This window comes from Elephas maximus, chromosome X (genome assembly GCF_024166365.1).
Source record: "Elephas maximus indicus isolate mEleMax1 chromosome X, mEleMax1 primary haplotype, whole genome shotgun sequence".
Taxonomy (NCBI): domain Eukaryota; kingdom Metazoa; phylum Chordata; class Mammalia; order Proboscidea; family Elephantidae; genus Elephas; species Elephas maximus.
In genome coordinates, this window is record NC_064846.1 from 32,612,665 (window position 1) to 32,631,407 (window position 18,743).

At 37.7% G+C, this 18,743-nt stretch overlaps 1 protein-coding gene across 6 annotated transcripts in view; it reads right to left on the minus strand.

Annotated features, from left to right (window-relative positions):
- The window catches only part of STAG2 (stromal antigen 2), a 133,349-nt gene that overhangs the window by 66,998 nt on the left and 47,608 nt on the right, over positions 1-18,743 (minus strand). For all 6 annotated transcript variants that reach the window (XM_049871230.1, XM_049871234.1, XM_049871231.1 and 3 more), the window contains exons 2-3: positions 7,352-7,495; positions 3,347-3,425 (exon numbers count right to left, since the gene is read on the minus strand). In XM_049871230.1, the coding sequence (XP_049727187.1) occupies positions 3,347-3,425; positions 7,352-7,395 (123 nt within the window). In that variant the 5' untranslated portion in view covers positions 7,396-7,495. The remainder of the gene's footprint in view (positions 1-3,346; positions 3,426-7,351; positions 7,496-18,743) is intronic.

Genomic DNA, 18,743 nt, shown 5'->3' on the forward strand with positions numbered 1-18,743 from the left:
AGGTACAAGTTTCTGCTCCTCTTACTAGCTGACTAATCTCAGCAAGTCCCTCAGAAAACTGCGCCTCGGAGAGATCTCCTAATCTGTAAACCAGGGATAGACCTGTGCTTCCCTCACAGAGTCGCTGTGGTAGTGAAGACACCAAGGACTTAGCAACATACCCAGCACATCATAAAGTCTGAAAAATATTTGCTATTATTATCACTTTCAAATGAGAAAAAATATGTTCAAAGGAGCTCAATCAATGTTACTGGAGTCTAAGTCTGATAGAAAGACTAACTAGAACAATTACACAAAATCCAGGTCTAAATAAACTTTAAAAATTAATGTGCAATCACAGCATAAAAAGCCCTGAAAATATCAACAAAGTTTGAAAACCACTGCAAAGAAGATCTCTAAGGTAGAATAGTAGAATTCCCTAGAACATCGTAAATCAGGGCAGCGGTCTCCAAACATCCCCTACGCTGCTTTAAGAGTACAGGCTGGAGTGGGCAGCAGGAATAATAAAACTCCTGTAAAATAAGTAATTTATACTTTGACCAAAACTTGATTTCTGTTGTTACTTCTAAATCTTAACAGTACACTGAACAAGAAATTCTAAACTGTACGAATAGGTATTCTTCCTCATTCTTGTCCGGGCCCTCCTTCAAACACTTCTTTATCACGAAAACTCAAAAAATGAATACTATGGAAATGAAGCCCTTTTACAAACAAGTTGACAGTACTGCAGATGCGGACTTCATAAATCAGTGAAGAAGTTACCTACATGCCTCAGTTTTATCTCCCACAGCATTTATACCTTGTTAGAAAAACAAACCACTTCCTAAGTCAAAGTCCTTACTTCTAAAATGGAATTAAATGGATTAAAATCTTTATAGAAAAGTCTGCTGACCCCTGGATTAGACAATTTCTAAAGCCTCTTTTAGAATCCCACATTTCCATGATATAGAGCAGGGTTGGCAAATTTCCCGTCAAAGGACAGATAGTAAATATTTTGGGCCTTGAAAGCCACGTACAGTCTTTGTCACATATTTTTATTTTTAGAGCCCTTTAAAAAAAGGTAAAAACCATTCTTCGCTTGTGTGAAGAAAAAAAAAAAAAAAACAGGCTGCAGCTTGCCAACCCCTGATCTACAGACAAGTCTATAAATTTTATTTCCACTAACAACGGCCTGTGTATTTTTGTACTCTATTCCACAGATCCTTCGTCCTACTTCAAAAGTCCAAAATCATCTGCTCTTAACAACTACTTCAAACCCCTACCCAACAACTGAAAGATATGGCTTGTTGATTTACATTACTTTGTTACTAAGATTCAGCCTTTGTGAACCTAAGTCATTAATTCCTACTTATATATATTGAAAGGCTTTTTTCCCCAGTAAAAGAAATTTCAGAAGAGAAAAGATCAACTACGAAGAATACACTAGAAAATTTATAAAGCGTTCATATCAATTAACATGAAGTTGTATATCTGCGACTTACTTCATCTATCATATGCTTCAGTATTCCCCGTCGGTATGAAAAACTAATTAGTACAATTAAAATGGCTCAATGGATACACTGTACTAAAGAAAACAATGTGCTAAGAGTGATAATACAAGGGAAGTACAAGAAGTAAACATGCTACTGGGAACAGTCTGGTAGAAGAAAAAAATATTGAGAAACAAGAGTTTAGTAGGAGGCATGGTACAGTGGATTTAGAGCAACATCTTTAAACAGACCTGGATTCAAATCCTTTAACCACTGAGCCTCTCTGGATCTGTTTCCTCATCTATAAAATAGGGAAGTTAGCTAATGTACAGGGTTTATTTAAATATTAAATCAGATAACATATCAGTAGCATGCTCCACACAGAACACATACTCTGTCAAAAAGCAGCTGCTTGTGTTGTTATAATAAATCTGTAACACGTCACTCACAGTAGTGGCTACATAAAGTTAACCAAATTGTGGCACCAAAACCTTGGGGTGTCTTTTATTCAGATGCCACTCTGAGTCTTGTCCCAATTTGTAAATGAAATCAAGGCCAAAAGTTGATTTAAAAAAAAAATTCTCGAATAACTGTATACAACCACTTGCTGTTGACTTGATTCTGACTCATAGCGACCCTATATGATTGAGTAGAACTGCCCCACAGGGTTTCTAAGGAGCACTTGGAGGATTCGAACTGTCAACCTTTTGGCTAGCAGCCAAGCTCTTAATCATTGTACCACCAGGGTTTCCAAGTAACTGCATACTGCCCCCCAAAATTATGACTGTCTTTAGATAAATTAATATTTTTATTCACATCTACTCCTCCCCCTTCTGCTCTCCTATTCCCTCCCACCCCCCCCTTTCTTTGTCTTTCTCAAAACTTCTACTTTTTAAGAGGCTATAAAAGCATACAAAATTATGTAAGACATGCATTATGCACATTCTAATACCCAAGGACTAGTTATGTTTCATACATAAAATACAATGCTATGCTATAAAAAAAAAATCAGAGTTATATTCGCCGATAGGAATTTTGTTAACAATATACGAGTTTTAAAAGCATATTAAAGAACAGTTTATGTAGTATGGTTCCATTTAAGTAAAACTCTATATGCACATTTATACACAGGAATGTGCATAAAAATGTTTCTTAAAATGTTCTATATCTCTAAGTAATAAGACTATGGGAAATTTTCATTTTGTTCATTGTTCTGTGTTATTTAAATTTTTTTTAAGTAAATGTGTCATGAAAAAATAAAAATACTAGATTCATGGGGAAGGGAATGCTGAAACAAGTCATCTTTTGCCCAATGTATTTAAACATATGCAGTCAATAATTTAACCTTTCACCAAGTTATCCATAACCCTCAAGCTACCCACTCATACCCTAAACTTGCATTCTATTGACGCAGAACTTTGTCAATTTTTATCCTTGACATTATTTATACAAAGGGTAAAACAACTGTAAGCTTTAGTCCATTAGATTTAAACTGGTTGCATTTTTAGAGAGCTTTAGAATAAATTTTATTTATCGCTTTGCTTTATATTTGACTATTCATGAGAAAATAAAAATAAAGCCAACAGAATACCAGATTTTGCTTAGTGTATGTGCTTTATAAAATGAACTACTAGAAACAATGACTCATTCCAACTTGACAGCAATAAAAATACATAATCAAAAGCAATTATTCGGTCTAGAAGCCAAACAGACCCCATGTATTCTGAAGCCTCACCATGCTAATTAGGAAAAAATAAAGCCATTTAAAAAAAAATAAAAACGGCAGAGACATAACTAAATAAAATTATAACAGTCCTAAAATCATTCTTTGCATACATATGACCTTACAACGAAAAAAAGTCACATTTGGTACATACTTTTCCTTTTCCTTGTTTTTGGTTTTTTCCTTCAATATCTTCAAAATCTGTGTCAGAAGAAAAATGTGTCTCTGACTCCCTGTGACAGAAAAATAAGCAAATATTTAAAATCTTCCTTAGAAATAGAAATAGAACTCCTAATTTTCACCATCTTTTCTAAAAGAAAGGTTTGGTTAACTCACTGCAAAGCTCCACATTAACATTAAAAGTAATCAAGATACTATCCCAAAACATACCATTGCACATTACCAAATATCCAGATTACACAACCAACTACAAAAACAGTACTCTAGTACTCTAAAACTCAAATGTCTAAACATTTTTTAAATTTTTGTTCATTTTTAACCAAAGCATAAAAAGTAAACCCATGGCTCTCAAAATTTTACACTGGGAATTAAGGTGTCCTGTTATAATGGCTGGTTTCATTTTCTGGTTCAAAGACCAGGTTGATCAAGGAAACTGTATTTTAACACTGAACACTGGGTAACTTAGGGAATTTAGCAATATTAAAGTTCTCCTGACCTGACTCATAAAAAGAAAATAATCCTCAAAATCTACGTATGACAGATCACTAGTGTTGTTGTTAGGTGCCCTCAAGTCTGTTTAGAACGAAACTATGCCCAGTCCTGTGCCATACTCACAATCATTGTTATACTTGAGCCTATTATTGCAGATCACGATACAAACATCGATTTCTGAAGGGATATGCACAAAACATTCTTATAAATAACTGATCAAAATCTTGTGTGAACTAAACAGGTGGTAAGCTAGAGTCACTGTGTGATCCTAGAAAAATCACAATCTTCTCAAGGCCTCAATCTTCTCTGATATAAACAATATATGACCAGGAAAGAATGAAATCTCTAAACTCCATTCAATCTCCAAAATATAAATCTATAGTTGTAAGAAATTCTCCCTTAATTTTTGGCAGGTGAGGCACTTTGTACAATGTGGATTTTCTCACGCACATACGAAGAAGAATGACAAACATGCATGTGTGATGTTTCCTATATGTGTAAACATACGTCTTGCCATCTAAAACAACAACACCGTTGTCGGAATCAACTCACAGCAACCCCATACGACAGGGTAGAGCTGCCCCATAGGGTTTCCTAGGTTGTAATCTTTACGAAATCAAATCACCAGGTCTTTTCTCCTGCAGAGATGCTGGTGGGTCTGAATCACCGACCTTTTGATTTTGCTTAGCAGCTAAGTGCTTAACCATTTTGCCACTAGACATCCATAAATAATATCATACCCTCATTTAAATTCCAAAAAAAAGGCATATTTGTATTGGCATTTGGGTCACACTGGATTTTAGAAGTGAGCTGCACCCATCAAATATAACGGTTTTACCACCCTGTGTAAGTAAGCTTAGTACCAATTATACTTAAACGCAATCGAAGTATACAGCTTTCTTTCTAAAGCTAGTCTTCTCTAACCAGATTTCTTCTATTTCCATTTTTATTGTTACAATAACCAGTTATCCAGAAGCTATGAGGTAAAATACCTTGTAAGTATAAAGTAATGGTTAAGATGCTAGCAGGAAAAAAATTGTTTATGGCTCTTAACCCATAAAATTATTTAAACAATGTATTGAAGACAGTAGCAACCCTAACTATGTTCTATGGTGGTGAGAGCAAAGGACCTGTTAATAAATGCTGTTTCCCAGAGCATCAAAAACTAAATGGCTAATATAATGTTAACACTTCAACACATGCCTATTAGTTATATCTTAAGAAGATTGTTGTCATCAATTTTCTTCCCACATACCTATATGGTCTTGCCAAAAAAAAAAAAAACTGAAAATGTTTTTAAATGTCTCCCTGTATAACTTAACACTTCTTTCTTCCCAAACCATTTGTGGGATGATATCAGCTCTCTTAGAAAGTTCAGTAACACTTCTAAGTTTGTTAAAAAAAAAAAAATCACTAGACTTCTTCCCAATACTCTAATCACCACAGAGTTATCAGAGGCTCCGTTATACTCTTAATCCTCTAAGGCACCGGAGGTTTGACTGCTAACGAGAAACGATTCTGAAGAAAGTTGAAGTTAGTAATCAACCAGAGAAAAAACACTCTCCAAAGTCTTTCTTTTTCCAAGACTTTCCTGTATTTTTAAGACCAAAAGAACCAAAAATAAAACAAAATAAAAACCCTCATACCCTAAGTGAGATAACAGATATTTAAACCTGGTACGTTTTATTACATCACTAAATCTTCCACTCCTTTCTATTTACCATGTCCCCCTCCCACATACCCAATCAAATACTACACCTATTCTACCTCCACCACATCAATTCCTTCTTATCCATTATCCTATTTTAGGCCCTAATTACCCAAGATATTCTATAACGAAAACCTTTCTAATATTATCTAATCTTAATGTTATTTTACAAGTTCCTCCTTACATCTTTAAAATGAGCACATAAAAGCACCTGAGTAGTTTAACCTCACAGAATCTAATATAATGTCCTGTACATAGCAAGCACCTACTATTTTTAATAATTAACTTTTACAGATAAATTTAAATTTTAGAATAACAGGCAGTCACTGATTTACAACAGAGCTCCATTGGGATGACTCCATCGTTTTCATTATTATTGCCTTTTATTATCAGTATCTTTATAAATCCTATCTGTATCTGTCTTTGGGGTTGGAAACATTACATATAACCCTACAGATATATTTTAATACACACATACATAAAAAATATGCAAATCACACCAAAAATGGATGTTTTAAGTACGATTTGTCATTAACTTGAATGTTCTAATTCGGGGACTATCTGTTTATGAAATCCTCATTAAAGATGCTATTTAAGAAAGTTCAAGTTAAAGTCACTTACTGATAATTTGAGACTAGTGAAACCCAAAATTTTATTTTTTCTCAAACTATCCCACAACTTCCCTTAAAAAAAAATTCTCAAGAATCTTAAAAGAATAAACATACAGTGAAATTAAAATCACATAAAAAAATCATACTTTGAGATATTGGCAGTATCCTAGTAGACCCATAATTTCTACTAAAGATAACAATATCATTAAAAATATGAAAATCAATATGCCATCAAAAGCAAACACTGGCTATCATTATGTACAATGGTACCTATCAGTTGCCTTCACAATTTTTAGACCCACACTCTTTTCAAATCAAGTCTGAAATATACTTCACTCTTTAATATATGTATATGTGTGTGTATAAAATAAAACTAAGGGGTTCCGCAAACAGTTTAACTACGGTACCATGTGAAACTGGAGCTTCGTGTGTGAAAACCCATTAGATACAGTACCTCCAATTCTTTCCAACAAAAACCAAGGAGTAATTAAAGATAACTAAGGAGTACAGGTAGCTTTTAAGGCTAGTTCAAGAAAATCGCTTTATGGGCCAATATGCATGTACCTCCTTTCTGGGGAAAAAAAGCGGGGAGGTGTTTAGACTTGTTTTAGCCTGTCATCATTTGATTTTATAGCACAAATCTCGCATTACATTCTAAATACTACCTCACAGTATATGTTCCTTACCAATAAGAACATTTTTAACTTTTTAAGAATTTCATGGTGCTCCCTCAAACAGTTGCTATTGCAAAACCAAGTACGGACTCAGAACTGCACAGCAAATCTTATAAAATTTGTACTATGTAAATTACAAAATAAAAATAGCACAAAAAAACAAATTTGAAATAATTGCTGTTATACAGCCCAAAGACTCTGGATATAAACTGTTTCAAAGTATAAATACTATCTTATATCTTCTCAAGCATAAGTGCTTTTAATTTCCTATTGTGAAGAGGAAACCCTGGTTGCATAGTGGTTAAAAGCTACAGCTGCTAACCAAAAGGTCAGCAGTTCAAACCCACCAAGTGCTCCCTAAGAAACACTATGGGGTGGTTCTACTCTGTCCTACAGGGTCGCTTTGAGTCAGAATTGACTCTACAGCAACGGGTTCGGTTTTGGTTTTTTAATGTGAAAAAACAAATATTTAAGAATTATCATAATTTACTTACTGCAGTAGATTAAAATCAGTTGGTATTTCTGGAGCTGCTATCATTTCTTTATCATCTTCTGGAACGCCCCAATGTCAGAAATATATTCATATATTTACGTGAGTAAAATGATGGTTTGTTTCTTTCTTCTAAGACAGACAATTCCTTAAAATGGGAGGAAAGATGCCATATTTATTATAAACACACCAAAAATATTAAGAGGAAACATCTTTTCTCAAAAGCTAAACTCCCCAAGTACCTCCTGATGTGTTTTAGTGAATAAGGATTTCTTTTCCTTGCATTTGACTGCTTATCTAGATACAGATTTGTTACAACTATCCTACCCCCACAGTAAAGACAATGGATACAAGGAAGCTTTTATCACAGACAATTATTTTTAAAAATTGTTAAGATTCACTAGCCTGAATTAAGAAGTATAAACCCTAGAGGAACCAGATATGACTCTTTTACTGGTCCTGAAATCCCTATGACAGGTTTAAACCATAATACGAGATGCTGGAAAATTCTATAGATTTTTGAAGATGTTGTACAGATATAACTGAAAGGAGCTAATAAAGAATCCAAGATATGTAAAAAAAAGTTTTAAAGCAGGTGTTCTTCATTACTAACAATGTAGAACAGAAACTAGATAACTGGGAGCTCCTAAAAATCAAACACCTATGCTCATCCAAAGACTTCACCAAAAAAGTAGAAAGATTACCTACAGACTAGGAAAATGTTTTTAGCTATGACATTTCCAATCAGCATCTTATTTCTAAAATCTACATGATACTGCAAAAACTCAATTCCAAAAAGGCAAATAACCCAATTAAAAAATGGGCAAAGGATATGAACAGGCACTTCACTAAAAAAAAGACATTCAGGTAACAGATACATGAGGAAATGCTCACGATCATTAGCCATTAAAACCCAAACTAAACCCAGTGCCATCCAGTCGATTCCGACTCATAGCGACCCTATAGGACAGAGTAGAGCTGCCCCATAGAGTTTTCAAGGAGTGCCTGGCAGATACGAACTGCCTACCTTTTAGTTAGCGGCCATAGCACTTAACCACTAAGCCACCACGGTTTCCCTTTAGCCATTACAGAAATGCAAATCAAAACTACAGTGCAATTCCATCTCACTCCAACAAAGCTGATATTAATCCAAAAAGCACAAAATAATAAATGTTGGAGAGAGGTTGTGAAAAGACTGTAACACTTATACACTGCTGGTGGGAATGTAAAATGGTACAAACACTTTGGAAATTGATTTGGCGCTGCCTTAAAAAGCTAGAAATTGAACTACCATAGGATCCAGCAATCCCACTCCTTGGAATATATCCTAGAAAAATAAAAGCCTTTACACAAACAGATATATGCACACCCATGTCCACTGCAGCATGGTTTACAACAGCGAAAAGATGGAAGCAACCAAGGTGCCCATCAACAGATGAATGGATAAATTATGGTATGTTCACACAATGGCATACTAAGCATCAATAAAAAAAAGTGATGAACTTGTGAAACATTTCATAACATGGAGGAATCTGGAAGGCATTACGCTGAGTGCAATTAAAGAAAAAAAAAAACCAGTGCTGTCGAGTCGATTCCGACTCATAGCGACCCTATCTGACAGAGTAGAACTGCCCTGGAGTTTCCAACGAGCGTCTGGCGGATTTTAGTCAGTTGAAAAGGACACATATTGTATAAGACCACTATTATAAGAACTGGAGAAATAGTTTAAACAGAGAAGAAAATATTCTTTGATGGTTACTAGAAGGGGAAGGGAGGCAGGGAGGGAGAGGGGTTTTCACGAATTAGATAGTAGATAAGAACTACTTTAGGTGAAGGGAAAGACCACACAATACAGGAGAGGTCAACACAACTGTACTAAACCAAAAGCAAAGAAGTTTCATGAATAAACTGAATGCTTTGAAGGCCAGCATAGCAGGGGTGGGGGTTCGGGGGCCATGGTTTCAGGAGACATCTAAGTCAACTGGCATAATAAGATCTATTTAGAAAACATTCAGCATCCCACTTTGGAGAGTGGCGTCTGGGGTCTTACATGCTAGGACACGGCCATGTAAGATGCATCAATTGGTCTCAACCAACCTGGAGCAAAGGAGAATGAAGAACACCAAAGACACAAGGTAATTATGAGCCCAGGAGACAGAAATAAACAAAAAAAAACCAAACCCATTGCCGTCGAGTCGATTCTGACTCATAGCGACCCTATAGGACAGGGTAGAACTGCCCCATAGAGTTTCCAAGGAGTGGCTTATCGATTCAAACTGCTGACCTTTTTGTTCGCAGCTGTAGCACTTAACCACTATACCACCAGGGTTTCCTAGGGACAGAAATGGCAACATAAACCAGAGACTACATCAGCCTGAGACCACAAGAACTAGATGGTGCCTGGCTACAACTGATGTCTGCCCTGACAGGGAACACAACAGAGAACCCTTGAGGCAGCAGGAGAGCAGTAGGATGCAGACTCCAAATTCTCGTAAAAAGACCAGACTTGATGGTCTGACTGAGACTGGAGGGACCGCAGAGGTCATGGTCCCCAGGCCTTCTGTTAGCCCAAGACAGGAACCATTCCCAAAGCCAACTCTTCAGACAGGGATTGGTTTTTTAAAGGATACTGGTCGAGAGTGAGCTTCTTGGATCAAGTAGACACATGAGACTATGTGGGCAGCTCCTGTCTGGAGGGGAGATGAGAGAGCAGAGGGGGTCAGAAGCTGGCCGAATAGACACAATAAAAATAGAGAGTGGAGGGAAGGAATGTGCTGTCTCATTAGGGGGAGAGCAAATAGGAGTATATAGCAAGGTGTATATAAATTTTTGTATGAGAGACTAACTTGATTTGTAAACTTTCACTTAAAGCACAATAAAAAAAAATTTTTTTTTTTAAAAAACCAGGTGTTTCTTTCATCAAAGGACTTGATCAACAAAGCAAAAAAAACAACCTACAGATTTGGAGAAAAATTTTGGGGAACCATATATCTGTTAAGGGTCTAGTATCCAAAATAAGATTTCAATAACTTGACAACAAAAAGACAACCCCATAAAAAAATGGGAAAAGGACATGAACAGACAGCTCACCAAAGAGGATATTCAAATGGCCAACAAGCACATGAAAAGGTGCTCAATGTCATTGCTGTTAGGTACGATCAAGTCGATTTCCACTCATAGTGGCCCTGTGTGACAGACTAGCACTACTACATAGGACTTTCTGTACTGTAACCTTTTACTTTTTTTTTTTTTTTTAACCTTTTAAGAGCAGATCGTCAGGTTTTTGTCCCAAGGAGTCACTGGATGGGTTCAAATCGCCAACCTTTTAGTTAGCAGCCAAGCATTTAACCATTCTGCCACAGGGCTCCTTCAATTTCACTAGCTATTAAAAAAGAAAATTGCCGTTAAGTCTAATTCCGATTCATAGCAACCCTATAGGACAGAGTAGAACTGCCCCATAGTTCCAAGGCTGTAAATTTTTACAGAAGCAGACTGCCATATCTTTCTCCCCTAAAGCAGCTCATGGATTCGAACTGCCAACGGTGCTGTTAGCAGCCAAGCACTTAACCACTGCACTACCTCAAAACCACAATGAGATACTACCTCATCCCCATAAGAACGGCAATAATCAAAAAAAATGTACAACAGGTATTGCTGGGGTTGTAGAGAAACTGGAACTCTTTATCTATTGCTGGTGAAAATGTAAAATGGTATAGCCACTGTGGAAAACAGTTTGGCGGTTCCTCAAAAAGTTGAACATAGAACTACCATATGACCCAGCAATCCCTATCCTCCGTATGTACCCAAAATAAGTAAAGGCAGGAACACAAACAGAAACAAGAACACTAATGTTCACTGCAGCTTTTCACAATAGTCAAAAGGGATAAGCAAAACCTGGTATATACATACAATGAAATACTCAGCCAAAAAGAGAAATGAAGTCCTGATGCATACCACAACATAAAAACCTATAAAACATTATGCTAAGCAAAACAAGTCAGCTACATAAAGGACAAATACTTTATGATCTCACCTGAAACAAGCAAATGCATAGAAACCTAAGATTATTCGTGGTTACCAGGGATGGGAGGGATAATGGGGGGCATCTGCAAAGGGGGCACTGAGTTTATGTTAATTGCGTCGGTAAAATTTAGAAAGGAACAGCGACAAAGGTTGTACAACATGAAGAATGTAATCAATACCATTGGATCATACATGTGGAAATTGCATTGGTTGGTTCGTTGTGTACATTTTTACTGCAAAAAAAGATGCTTCTTCCACACAGGAAATATACAGTCCAAACCGTAGCTTATTAATATATAACCAATTCATCATAATACCATCCTGTACTGAGAAGGGGAAACAATGTTAGATCTGATCTAAGTCACAAACAACTTAAACACCAAAGATGTCACATGGACAACAGATGGATGCCATTTGTGACCGAAGTAAGTACAAGTCTGGCTGTAAGAATTATTATTTCTAGTTGTGAAGGTCAAAGATGTAATTGTGGAAAGAATTACATAAAAGCAAACGACCACTCTATAACAACAACAACAAAAAAATCAGGCTGGCTCTGACTGTCTTGGTCTTACGGTATATATGATCTTATTTTATTCCCAAGTGAGTCTAGTACTTGGTGGCCACCTAAAGAAAAAACTGGTAAGTTTCAACATATCCAATTAATAATAATGTTCAAGTATAATGATCTCTTCCAACAGAGTAGACATAAAACTAACCAGTAATTCAAACTTTCCATTAATTTAAAATCTCCAGAAAACATTTACAAATATTTAATTAATACAGAGAAGCTCAAAACATATTTTATAACTTATTCTAGTTAGGCAACTATGAAGAATATAATTAGGTAATAGGAGAAACAAGAGGAGTAAATAATCCACAAATTAGGCCATAAATAATCAAGAGTTATCTGTACCCGCACTGAGTTTTCTTTTTTCAGAAGAGTACTGCAATGTGATAGATCGCTTTTGTGTGTGGCCATTCTAGCCATGGTCTTGTAACTCCCACCTAAGTGATTGGGCGGGACTGTACAGGTAGGGTAATTATAGTCAACCAAAGGGATTGGCTGGTTTTGCCATCCTGCGCAGCTTGAAATGAGAGACGCCAGAGGCAGGAAAGGAAATCCCACCATAGGATCACTGTGCTGAGAAGCTCCTGGAAGGAGACAGAGCATATTGTAACCCTGAAGAGGGTGAGAAGTGGTGGCAGGAGAGACCTGGCAGCATGGATTTCCCAGCTCACGGAGTGAGAAAGCTGAGCGCCTTTGGGCAAAGGCCTAGGGCCAGGGAGAAGCATGCCTGCAAGTATGGCTGGGAAGTGGCTGTCCTAACGGGAGAACTGTATCCTTGAGTATTCCTAAGCCTGAATTGTAATCTGTTGCTTCTCTAATAAACCCCATGATCATGAGTGCGGTCTGTGAATTCTGTGTGGCTGCTGCAATGAATTATTGAACCCAGCAGAGAAGTAGAAAGTGCCGTGGAAGAACAGTTGGTGCCAGAACTAGTAAAGATGGCAGAAAGAGGGGGCATGTTTGACCTTCACCTCACAGGAATCAGCCTTGGGCTGTTGGTCGTGATTCTCCTTTCCCCTTGTGAAGTTAGAGAAGGTCAGGTACCTCCCCTGTGCCATTTTTACAAGTACTCATATAGCAAAACCTTTATTTAGAGATGACTGTTAGTATGCTGGAAACCCTGGTGGCATAAGTGCTCCAGCTGCTAACCTAAAGGTCAACAGTTCGAGTCAACCAGGCGCTCCTTGGAAACTACAGGGCAGTTCTACTCTGGCCTAAAGGGTCATTGTGAGTTGGAAACAATGGCATGGGGTTCGTTTTGTTTTTGTTTTTTTAGTATGGTCTTCCATACTAAATCCTTGCTCCACAACTGTTCCCCTCCAAGATTGCAGGCTCTATTCTTATTATAACCTAAGGAATTATCTAAGTTATACACCAACGTTTTGAGGCTCCTCATAACATGTACGACACAAATAAAAACCCACTGCCATCAAGTCGATTCCGACTCATAGTGATCCTATAGGACAGAGTAGAACTGCCCCGTAGAGTTTCTGAGGAGCACCTGGCGGATTTGAACTGCCAACCTCTTGGTTACCTTCCTCAAATCCTAACTCATTTTAAAAATGAAACTATTTTCTTTTTTAAAGGGAGATGCAGAGGAATAGCGTTAACAAATTCTAAGCAACAGGTGAGGTCATCTAGGTGGCAAGATGGAAACAAAGGGTTCATGTGATGCTGCTATATCTGTCTCTCTCTCTCTGAGCATTTAATAAAACCAAACGTATTGCTTTCCTTAAATATACAGTTTTTATACCAACTTTAAAAACAGTTCACAAACCTTAAAACTCTTAGGAGAATACATAGGGGTAATGCTTCGGGACCTACTTTTCAACAATTAATTTTGACAATGACACCAAAAGACAAAATAAATAAATAAGACTTCATCAAAATTAAAAACTTCTGCACATCAAAGGACTTTATCAACAAAAAGATACCCAAAAAAATAGGAGAAATTTTTTGGGAATCATTCACCTGATAAGGGTTTAGTATCTAGAATAAATAATTTCTACAACTTAACAACGAAGACAACATCATCAAAAAATGGGCAAAGGCCAAGAGACAGAAAGGGCCACATAAAGCAGAGACTACATTAGCCTGAGACCAGAAGAACTAGATGGTGCTTGGCTACAACTGATGACTGCCCTGACAGGGATCAAAACAGAGAACCCCTGAGGGAGCAGGAGAGCAGTGGGATGCAGACTCCAAATTCTCATAAAAAGACTAGACTTAATGGTCTGACTGAGACTAGAAGCACCCCGGTGGTCACGGTCCCCAGACCTTCTGTTAGCCCAAGACAGGAACCATTCCCAAAGCCAACACTTCAGACAGGGATTGGAGTGGACAATGGGATAGAAAATGATGCTGGCGAAGAATGAGCTATTTGGGTCAAGTAGACACATGAGACTGTGTGGCCAGCTCCTGTCTGGAGGGGAGATGAGAAGGCAGAGGTAGTCAGAAGCTGGTCAAACGGACACGAAAAGAGATAGTGGATGGAAGGAGTGTGCTGTCTCATTAGGGGGAGAGCAATTAGGAGTATACAGCAAGATGTATACAAATTTTTGTATAGGAGACTGACTTGATTTGTAAACTTTCACCTAAAGCACAATAAAAAAAAATGGGCAAAGGATTTAAATAGCATTTCACCAAAGAAGAAATGCAAATGACCAACAAGCTCATGAAAAGATATTCAATATCATTAATTATTTGGGGAATGCAAATAAAAACCACAAAGAACTATCATTTCACACACACTAAGATGGCTATGATTAAAAAGACAAAAAACAACGGGTGTTGGCGAGGATGGAATGAGTGTAAAATGGTACAGCGTCTCTGGAAACAGTTTGGCGAGTCCTCAAAAAGTTAAACATAGAATTACCATGTGTTCGTTTCAGGGGACATCTAAGTCAATTGGCATAATACAATCTATTAAGAGAACATTCTGCATCCCACATTGGAGGATGGTGTCTGGGGCCTTAAATGCTAGCAAGTGGCCATCTAAGATGTATCAATTGGTCTCAACCCACCTGGAGAATGAAGAACACCAAGGACACAAAGTAATTATGAGCCCAAGAGACAGAAAGGGCCACATAAACCAGAGACTACATCAGCCTGAGACCAGAAGAACTAGATGGTGCCCAGCCACAACCGATGACTGCCCTGAAAGGGAACACAACAGAGAACCCCTGAGGGAGCAGGGGAGCAGTGGGATGCAGACCCCAAATTCTCATAAAAAGACCAGACTTAATATGGCCCCCAGACCTTCTGTTGGCCCAGGTCAGGAACCATTCCCAAATCCAACTCTTCAGACATGGATTGGACTGGACAATGGGTTGGAGAGGGATGCTGGTGAGGAGTGAGCTTCTTTTATCAGGTAGACACTTGAGACTATATTGGCATCTGCTACTTGGAGGGGTGATGAGAGGGTAGAGTGTGTTAGAAGCTGGTGAAATGGACATGAAAAGAAGAGGGTGGAGGGAGGGATTGGGCTGTCTCCTTAGGGGGAGAGCAACTGGGAGTATGTAGCAAGGAGTGTATGGGTTTTTGTACGAGGGACTCACTTGATTTGTAAACTTTCACTTAAAGCACAATAAAAAGAAAAAAAGAATTACCATGTGATCCAGCAATTCCACTCCTAGGTATACACCCAAAGGAATTTAAAGCAGTAATGTAAACCTATACTTGTACACCAATGTTCATTGCAGCACTACAGCCAAAACGTGGAAACAGCCTAAATGCCCAACAAAGATGAGTGGATAAACAAAATGTGACATATACATACAATTTTGAATATTACTCAGCCATAAAGAGAAATGAACTCCTGATATATGCTACAACGTGGATGAAACTTGAAAGAACTGAGAGAACTACATCAGTCACAAAAGGACAAATATTGTACGATTCCACTCATATGAAATATGTACAATAGGCAAGAGCATGGAGACCCACGTTTATTAGTGGTTACCAGGGGTGGATAGGAGGGAGAGGGAAAGGAAAGACTTGATGCTTAGAGGACACTGAACTTCTGGTTAAAATCAAACCTGTGTCCATCGGGTCGATTCCAACTCATAGCAACCCTATAGGAAGGATAGACCAGAATTGCCCCATAAGGTTTCCAAAGTTGTAATCTTTATGGAGGCAGTCCGCCACATCTTTCTCCTGTTGAGCAGCTGGTGAGTTCAAACTGTGGACTTTTGGTTAGCAGACCAGAGTTTTAACCACTGCGCCGCCAGGGCTCCAGCTTCTGTTTAGGGTGGGTGATGGAAAATTTGGAAGCAGATTGGGGTGATGGTTGTAACATGATGAACGTGATTACTGTCGCTGAATTGTACATGTAAAAAATACTGAAATGGTCAATGTTTTGTTACATATATATTTACCACGATAAAAAAATTCAGAGAAAAAAATAGTTCATATATTCTAAAGAATCACAGGTAAGGAACGTCAAGAATTTATCACCTCTCAGAAGCAGAGAAAACTAAATACTGAGTACTATGCTTGTTGTTAGGTGCCATCAAGTTGGTTCTGACTCAGTGACCTTAACGTACACGCGAACAAAACACTGCCCAGTCCTGCGCCAACCTCACAATTGTTGCTGTTTGAGCCCACTATGTGAATCCATCTTATTGAGGGTCTGCCCTTTTTTTTTTTTTTGGCTGACCCTCTACCAAGCATGATGTCCTTCTCCAGGGACTGGTCCCTCCTGCTAAGTCCAAAGTATGTGAGACGAAGTCTTCCTATCCTTGCTTCTAAGGAACATTCTGGCTGTACTTCTTCCAAGACAGATTTGTTCATTCTTCTGGCAGTCCTTGGTGTATTCAATATTCTTCACCAACAACACCATAATTCAAAGGCGTCAATTCTGCTTAGGTCTTCCTTATTCACTGTCCAGCTTTCACTTACATATGAGGCAACTGAAAATATCATGGCTTGGGTCAGGCATACTTCAGTCCCCAAAATGACATCTTTGCTTTTTAACAACACTTTAAAGAGGTCTTTTGGAGCAGATCTGCTCAATGCAATACACCGTTTGATTTCTTGCCTGCTGCTTCCATGGGCGTTGATTGTGGATCTAAGTAAAATGAAATCCTTGACAACTTCAATATTATCTGTTTACCATGATGTTACTTAACAGCTGCAATCATCCGTTAATAATCGGAACACCGAATGTACAAAGTATGAATCTAGGAAAATTGGAAGTTGTCCAAAATGAAATGGAACACCTCAAGATAGTTATCTAAGGCATTAAAAAGGTGAGTTAAAATGGACCGATATTGGCCCTTTTGAATCAGACAATCATATGGTCTACTATTCCGAGAATGACAAATTGAAGAGGAAGTGCCACATTTGTTGTCAAAAGAACATTTCAATGTCTGTCCTGAAGTACAATGCTGTGAGTGAAAGGATAGGTATCCATACACCTACAAGGAAGACAAGTTAATACAACTACTACTCAATTTTACACACCAATCACTAATGCCAACAATGAAGAAATTGAAGATTTTTACCAAGTTCTGAAGTCTGAAATTGATCAAACAGGCAATCAAGATGCATTGGTATTACTGGTGATTGGAATGGAAAGTTGGAAAGAAAGATCAGTAGTTGCAAAATAATGGCCTTGGTGACAGAAACTAGGCTGGAGGGAGATCGCACGATACAGTTTTGCAAGACCTACGACCTATTCATTAGTAGTACCTTTCTTCAACAACATAAACAGTGACTGTACACGTGGACCTCACCAGATGGAAAACAGAGGAATCAAATCCACTACATCTGTGGAAAATAGACGATGGAAAGGCTCAGTATCATCAGTGAGAACAAGGCCAGGGACCAACTGCGGAACAGACCATCAACTGCTCATATGCAAGTTCAAGATGAACCTAAAGAAAATTAAAACACATCCACTAGAGCCAAAGTAAGACCTTGAGTGCATCCCACCTGAATTTAGAGACCATCACAAGAATAGATTTGACAGATAATACACTATACATTTCCCGAAATAACACAAAATCAATTTCTAGTATAAAAAGAAGTACCCTTACCAGGCCAAATTATTCAGCACGTCACAGGATATACTAACAAGTATATGACAATTAGAAACCAAAGCAAACAGAAAAGCAAAATAAAATTTACAAAGAAATGAGCTCATAAATAAGGTGCCTATATTTTAAAAAGAAAAGAACACTGTATTGGGGTCTCACAGATTTATTTTTTAAAAAATTAATGTGGCCAACTGCCTATCCCAGTGAAATACTTGTTTCAAAAAGTTTCTAAATACTAAAAATTCATCCAACCCATTAAAACTATCTACCATGTGCCAAACACAGTACTGGGCAATGGGGATACAGCAGTGAAAAGGGCAGCAATGGTCCTTGCCCTTACAGAACTACTTTGTATAGAAGAAATGTAAAAACCTATTTATTTCTACTGGAAGGCACCTGCCTCTATTGTCAACTAATATTAAAGTAATACTAAATTCCATGTACCTGAGTTTTTACTATTTTAAATCATTCTCTAAACATACAATGTGCAGTTCATGAAAGTTCCACAAAAACCATATATATTGATGTTGCTCTGTAATATCAGGAAACCCTGGTGGCGTAGTGGTTAAGAGCTATGGCTGGTAACCAAAAAGGCTTGCAGCTTGAATCTACCAGGCGCTCCTTGAAAGCCCTATGGGGCAGTTCTACCCTGTCCTATAAGTCACTATGAGTCAGATTCAACTCAACGGCAATGGGTTTGGTTTTGTAATATCAAAAAGGAAAAAAAAACGTGGGTGAGTTGGTATTGAGGATTTTTTTAATGTAAA